Below are 8,135 nucleotides of genomic sequence, written 5' to 3'. Positions count from 1 at the left end.
ACAATGGCTACTAAAAGTCAAACTAATTTGTATGAATTTATGGCTCAGACTACAAGCAGCAACAAGAGCCGCACATACTACAACAAAAATTGTCTGCACTTTAGGAAGCGTTGTCCGATGTCGATTTAACAAACCTGAAATCGGGATCACACAATTTGTCCTTGGCAAAGGTGACTGTCATTATGAGAGTCATTGTTAGATACATTTTAACCAGTTTGTGCCATTTTGCATGAAACATGACTCCAAACACAGTGATCTTATAAAATTTATATATACTCTGTAATATCGTAACCGTCAAAATGGTTATAAATTTAGAATTGTGAATACAAAAATCCAGTGGATGTTAAAACTGAAATCGTGACAGCAAATATCACAGAAACAATCCTATGAAATTTATTTTTCAATATTTTACATTTTAAGTGTACTTACATAACACAATATATGCACACTTCATGTTATTTATTATTATAACCTTTCTTTTTTATTGTAGTACATAATAGTTTCCCTTATGAAGTACACTGATGATTTACAAAACTGTTTGAAATGTCATACCCTTCCAAATGTTTCTCTGCATACAACAAAATTAAACAAAATTTATATAATTTTATCTTAAGTGTCATTTTTTGAGGAACAGGTTTTGAAAAGGTGAGTCATTGCTAGCTATGTGTATAGTTAGATTACAGAGAAGTGAACATCCTTAGAGAATGCACCTTAGGGACAGACATTCGAACTCTCAAATTATTTCAGTATTTTTCTTATCAATTACTTGTGTCAGCTCATTTCAAAGCTCTTGGAGTTTTTTGTAAAATGAAAATGTTAATTTTTCCCTACAGACTTAATATAGCAATATGGCAGATGTATTGAATTTCAAATATCTGTGCGTGTTGTAACTGTAACCAACTCGCTGTGTATCAAGTCATTTTGCAGAATGCGTCATGCCTACGTATTTTTATGTCAGCAATATTCATGGGTGGTTTATGCAGATTGTTTTAAGGTAGAATGCGTCTTGGAGACAAATATTTGAACTCTCAAACTTTGTCAATTCTTTTCTGATCTACCACTTGTAGGGGTCCATTTTAAAGCTCTTGGTGAAAGAAAACTTCACCTGCTCAATTTTTCGAAAATTCGAAAATCGACATTTTATTTTTTCTCCATAGAGTTAACACAGGTATGGTGGCCATTTTAAATTTAAATATTGGTAAATCGAGAGTAATTTGTTTCTATAGTGCCCAAAATTTGTACGGTGACCCCGACTTTTGTTCTTTATTTTGAAAAACAATGATTGAAATATTCCTTGAGGAAAGTTTGAGCAAAAGATTTCTTTCACTTTTGAGGCGCATACTACCTTCAAGGGGTCTTAAATGTTGGCTACTCTAGCAATAAACAACAACAATAACAAAGTAATGGTAATAAGAGACAGACACACACTGTCTGGGGTTAAGGTCAACTACTTTAATAAAAGTTGACAGGCTGTAAGCCAAAGTCGGCCACTCGGGTCGGACGAATTACAGAGCAAAGTAGTAGTATTAAGCATGTAGTGTAGAGGAAGAAAGAATGGGAGAGATTTGACGCTAGTTTTAGGTTAGGGTGGGAGGGTGGGGGAACGCTCGACGGTCAAAGCTAACAATTAGATACCCAATAGTGGCCACGTTCCACGACATCCCACACACAGCCTCGAACCCACCCCATTTAAATAATAATAAAACAAGTATTATTGCATACCTCATCATTCGAACCTTTTCACCCTGATCCCATAGGCACAGTGTACAGTAACGTAATTCTCCTATGTATATTACATTGGCAATTCCAAGCATCTGAGCATGATCCCGGATCCTAGATAAAAGACACAGCAGTGTGGCATGGCTGCTGATATGAGGGAGCAGAGACTAAATGAGCTTTCATAAAGTTTTGTAGAAAATGGGAACAACTTATGCAAGCACTACCGATATGGCTTCCAAATTAATGCCCAATTGCTTAACAGTTTCGAATATAAATAAGGTTCTGGTACATTTTTAGCACTAGGAAACTATCAAAAGAAACTGCTCGGTCCTTGGACATCAGTTAAGAAAGTTATAGAAAATATGCTATAAACTTATTCATGAGAACGATCCATTTAAGAATGTACGTTTATTTAAATAGGTGTGCGTGGAACCTGAATTTGTGTTGAAATACTGCATTAATAAACTGTATTTTGTAAAAACTTAAAAACTAATTTGAAAGACTTACATATATGACTTGTAAAAGTATTACAGTAAGTATATGTTGATATGCTTTTACCATTACGAGATAAAAAAGCATGTGATTCTAATTTTCTAATTTTCCTATATATGGTAATGATTGCCATCCCCGTGTAAACTCTATAGGGGAAAATAAAACTTTTGATTTTGCGAAAATAAGTCGGTAAATACTTATTCCACGTGCTTCAAAATGAGCCACCACAAGTGGGAGACTAAAAGTACTGTATATAAGTTTGAGAGACCAAATATCTGTTCTTTAGGTGTATTCTGCCTTAACAAAGAGTAGCATTTCTACTTCAAAACTGACATGACAGTGTTCAAAACACAATCTGAGTACTCCACACATTGTTAGCCAGCACAAGTGATTTATACAGTCATTAAAAGTACACTGGCAGGAATATCGACGAAGAGGTTTCTTGAATAGGTCAAAGATGCCATCGTCTTTCAACTTCACTGGTTTAAGCCATGCAGCTATTACTCTAAGGAAGAGCATTCCGGCTTCTTCAAGATTCTCTTGCAGATTGCTTGGTACTTGTCCTTCACGTCTGCAAAACAGTGATAAATTATATAATCTAAAGGATGTATATTTACATCAATGTGTTGAATAAGGTTAAAACATGGTAACTTCATGGTTTTAAAAGATGTATATTTACATCAATGTGTTGCATAAGGTTAAAACATGGTAACTTCATGGTTCACTTCATGAATGTAAAGGACTGCATCAATCGAAAGCATGGAGTTGTTTCCTTCAAATCTTCAAAATGACTGTCTTGAGGACTACGTAATATATCATTAAGACACGTGCCTGGCAAACAAAACTCATTGGATTCAACCTACCCTCCCCTTTCCCCTCCCCCACATCCTAATACTAAACGGACGGTTTAAAGCACGCCTATCCGACCAAGCTTATGAAATTATTTGAACTTCTACAAAACATGACAAACACGATAATTTGCTTAAATCGGTTTGTTGGGCTCTAAAATGCCCAAACGTATTTTGACAGCAAACATTTCAAATTAAGTCTGAATAGTGATTTTATGAAGAGCTTCCATGATGCAACCGTGGAATATAGTTTGTGCAAATTTACACATAATAAGAGAAATAGGCTAACCAACTAAATGCAGTGAGTTGAGTCTGCCATCCACTGTCCCTTATTATATATTATAAGGAATTAGCAAGTTGAAATATTTCTGAAAAGATAAGTTTCAGTAGCATCAACTGCATTGTGGTCGGCTAGACCTTCATGAAGATGTATACCGACCTTTCAATGTAACTCCAGTCAGGCTCATATATGCTATATAGGAAGAGCTTGTCCGAGGATCTACCAGTATGTTTTCATCAGGGGCAACTAGCGGTTGAACTTCTGGTGTAGATGATATTTCCTGAAAATCTAAAATATCTTCAGCTTACCAGACACACGTGTGTTCACCATGCCAAGAAAACCGACTCTTCCTCTGTAGATAGTATCTTTGATCTGTTCCCTGAACCAAGTTTCAGGAGGTTCTTCACCAGGTCTCCGTGTTTGTACACTTGACCGCAGAGAGGCCCTAGAATATGATCAATTCTCCCGTTGATTTCCAGGAATTTGAAATCCCCATTTGGAAGCACAAAGAATTCGACATTAAGCGACTGGTCGTCAAATCCCTTCTGGATCATTTTTGTGACGATTCGATCCGTCATCTGCCAGGCTTTCATCTCCTCTTCTTTTTTCACGCTTGGCGGGATGACTGCACTGATAAATTTGCTGGTGTAAACACATCCTCGGTCTTTGACCCGCAGCCAATCAGCCATAGCCGTCCGCAGAATGTTGCCCCCTTGTACGCTGCACATGGTTGCAGAACTGTATTGGAACTCACAAAATTCTTCTAACAAAGCACAAGGGGTTGCAGCCAAAGGATAAGCCTCAGAACTAATCCACTTTTTCATAAATTTCTCTGTGATATAATGCAAGTGTCTGTCCCGTTTTAATGCTGATACAGCTTCGTGAAGATCTTCCAAGTTCGTTATCTTTCGAGACCCTAATTCGGAATATCCTAACACTGGTTTTATGAAACACGTGCCATCAGTTGAATAGAGGAATTCGCTTGCTATTGTCATTATCTCTTCCATGTCCTGGTTGAGTTGCAGGATCACGCTGCGATTTTGATATAAATCACTTCCAAGGACAGTGTTGGAGTAATACTTGTGGCATGTGAGAAACACAGACTCCACGGATGGTCCACGAATATGAGGAAATGTCTCAGCAATAGCAGCGTGAACCAGGGCAGATACATCAGTACCACTGACTACCAAATCAATTTTCTTCTCACGTACAATGTCGATACACTGCTCTGTGTACTGGTCGATGTCAAAGGGTGAACTATCCCATCTTGAGTAACTGAATGAATATTTCTTTCTCACTCTGCCCGACAACTGTTGCAAATGATGAACAAAATTCATTTCATCCCATTCACACAGCATTAATGCAAGAACGTTTTCCGAGTGGGCCATTATTGTTGTTTACAAATATCTAGAAAGAGCGAAAACAGAAAAAACAGAATTAATACTGTAAAAGTTTAAAAGGTCCAGTAGACATTTGTAAGCAAACATGAAATTACCGCTTGATTGCAGCCGATGTGATCAACTACGTGAATAATCATTATATCATCATTTAAAGCCCCAGTAATGCTAACTTTTGATGATAATTTCACCATTTTTATTTTGAATGTGAACCATAATTCCTTGTTCTTCTCCCCAAAGAATGTTGATATACACAGTATCCAGCTCGTCAACTCAGCCCGAATGGTTGTAAACTGCATTGTTATTGTTGAAAACTGACTTCTGGTCGGGACTAAAATTCAAATGTAAACAATAACGATGCATTTTACACAATCATATAGTCGCTAAGTTGACAAGCTCATTCATATCTGAATTGACTGGAAATTGATGAAACCTGGTATGTATATCGAAGATACTACGATTTAACATCACTAAAAGTCATTAACCATTTTTACTTCAACCAATTCCTAATTTGTATATGTAATGATATTTTCTAATTAGGGAATGTATGTCTTGATTTACTTGACCAAAGGTGACGAAACTTGCTATGTACATTGAAGAACAATGATACAACATTATTGAAAGTCATTACGAGGTTTTCCTTCGCCCCATTTCTATAATTTCCATATTTATTGAACTTTCCTAATTAGGGATATATATCTTGATTAACCTGACCAAAGATGACGAAACTTTCTATGTACATTGAAGATACAATGTTACGACATTATGAATGTTATTAAGAATTCTTACTTCAGCCCATTCCTAATTTGCACATTAGTACACTTTCTAAATAAGGGATATATGTCTGGATTAACTTGATCGTAGTTGGCAAAACATGGTGTATCCATTGATGAAGCCATTCAGCGTTTTCAGGTAATTAATAATTTGCATATTGAACGAACGTTCCCAATTAGGAATATGTATCTGAATTGACTTGATCAAGGTTGACAGTAGTTGTGATGGACATTGCATATAGTAAGTTAAAGTTATTAAACATTTTTACTACAGCTAATCACTAATTTGCATTTTAACGAACTTTCCTTATTAGGGATATATATCTTGATTGACATAACCAAAGTTGACGAAAATGCAATGAACAATAAAGATACTGAGTTAAAATATTTTTGAAAGTCATTTAGCATTTTACTTCAGCTAATGACTAATTGACATATTAACAAACTTTCCTTATTAGGGATATATATCTGGATTGACATGATCAAAATTGACGAACATTGCTCTGTACATTGAAGAAATTATAATGACCAAAAGTCGGTTTATGTATGTTAGAACATCTAATTACTATTTTGCATATTCAATATACGGCATATTCAATATACGGCTAGTTTTCAATCGGGTTCGAACCCACAACATACGGCATCAGTCGCCTAGCGGAGAGGCCACAGAGAGAAGCGCTCGGCTAAACGAACTTTCCTTATTATAGAAATATATCTGGATTAGCTTAATTAGAGTTGACAAGACGCGCTATGTACATTGAAGTTAATACGATATAACATTATTGAAGTCATTTAGCAGTTTTACTTTAGCTAATTACTAATTTACATTTTTAATGAACTTTCTTAATTGGCGATATATTCCTGAATTTACTTGATCAAAGATGACGAAACTTACTATTAACATATGAGATTTTATGATATAATATTAGCAAAAGTCAGTTTTGATTTTTTACAACATCTTAATTCTAATTTGGCCATCTCTCTTACAATCAGTAATATTCCACTCTCACCTGCTTATGGGGTATACATTTCCCAGCTTATTCGATATGCAAGAGCATGCAGTTCATATGGTGATTTTGTAGAGAGACATGGCCATCTCTCTTACAAACTGTTAAATCAAGGTTACACCAGAGCAAGACTTGTCTCTACATTCAAACGCTTTTTTGGCAGGTATCGCAAGCTGGTAGATAAATACAATATCTCTCTTCGACAAATGATCACTGATGGCATCGGTAACATTGGGCCTTAGTTAGTGACCACTACCTATCTGACTTACAGATTGATATATGGCGGGTGCCACATGTGGGGCAGGATGCGCTTACTATTTTCGAAACACCTGACATCACTTCTTGGTCTTTTGGCAAGAGGTCCATATATCTTTCTTTCATGAATTTGACTTTGTTTATGTACCGTCTATTTCTGTCTGTTCTGTGCTGTTTTGTGTCTATGTTTACAACTATTCTCTTACAAATTTTGACCTAGTGTTATTGGATTATGAATTGGTATGATTGCGATTATTTTGCATATTAAACGGACTTTTTAATAAGGAATATATCTTGATTGACTTGATCAAAGTTAATGAAACCTTATATGTCCATTAAAGAAATATGATAAAATAATATTGTTTAGCATTTTCACATCAGAAAGTTACTAATTTGCACATTAATAACCTTAAAAATTAGGGATGTAAGACTGGAAGAACTCTAAAATAGTTTATGAAATTTGCTATGTATATTGATTGAAAAATTATGCTGTATTAGTGAAATTAGTTTTGCATTTCAATGTCAGCTAATTTATATTTTGCATATGTAATGAGCTTTCACGGTTTTGCATATATTTCTTTTGACGACCAAAGGCAATTACACTTGTTATATAAAGTGATGATACAATGGCAGCAATCAAAGAAATTTAGTAATTTTATTTCAACTTACTACATATTCATATTGTTAATGACCTTTTCAATTACCAGTAATCTGTTATGAATATTTTATTGCTTATGGCATTGATCATAACACTTTCAATGAAATTGCAAACTTGTGGTGAATGTTTAAATTTACAGACAACTATAATATATACTGAAACACGTGTGCATTTTCAGTACATATCTGGTTTATATCTGTATACACTTATCAGTTTACAATATTGGTTTGCAATCCATCGTGTGAGGGAGTACTCGTTTTGTGACCTTTGACCCAGTAATGCTACCGTCCATCCGCTTTTTTCATCGAGTGTACGATAAATAGCACAAGATCTTTAATTGCGAAATGTTACCTCAGTCATTAGACCGAGACTTCTAGACGTCTTTTAAAATGAGCTTCCCGACCCCCAGTGTGAAGTGCAGGATATGTACTACCTGAAGAGCAATGAATTGTAAGAAATTTTACTATTATGTTTCAGGGTGGGCGTAAACAGAAACGCTAGTGAGCTTTGGACCCTTAAAATACACTAAAATAAAGAATTGACGCCCGTGCTGAACAGAAGCAAATCGATTTTTCGCCTTACTTACAATTTATCCTGTGTATTGTCTCGTCCCTGAACCTGAAAGTGCAGTGTCAACGCGAAGAAAAGCAACATGAATCTAAAGTTCACAGGACCAACACAAATTCGCACTCAACAGTGCAGTGGA

At 35.5% G+C, this 8,135-nt stretch overlaps 1 protein-coding gene across 1 annotated transcript; it reads right to left on the bottom strand.

Moving 5' to 3' along the window:
- Positions 1–8,135, bottom strand: LOC139116275 (uncharacterized). Its single transcript, XM_070678877.1, has 3 exons — positions 8,016–8,135; positions 3,499–4,746; positions 1–2,782 (listed from the first exon to the last, which is right to left on the bottom strand). Exon 2 carries the CDS (start codon positions 4,725–4,727, stop codon positions 3,663–3,665), a length of 1,065 nt encoding a protein of 354 aa, XP_070534978.1. The 5' UTR covers positions 4,728–4,746; positions 8,016–8,135; the 3' UTR covers positions 1–2,782; positions 3,499–3,662.

The sequence above is a fragment of the Ptychodera flava genome, chromosome 2 (genome assembly GCF_041260155.1).
Source record: "Ptychodera flava strain L36383 chromosome 2, AS_Pfla_20210202, whole genome shotgun sequence".
NCBI classification, from domain to species: Eukaryota; Metazoa; Hemichordata; class Enteropneusta; family Ptychoderidae; genus Ptychodera; species Ptychodera flava.
The sequence above is the reverse complement of the archived record's forward strand: the minus strand, read 5'-3'. Positions and strand labels throughout refer to the sequence as shown.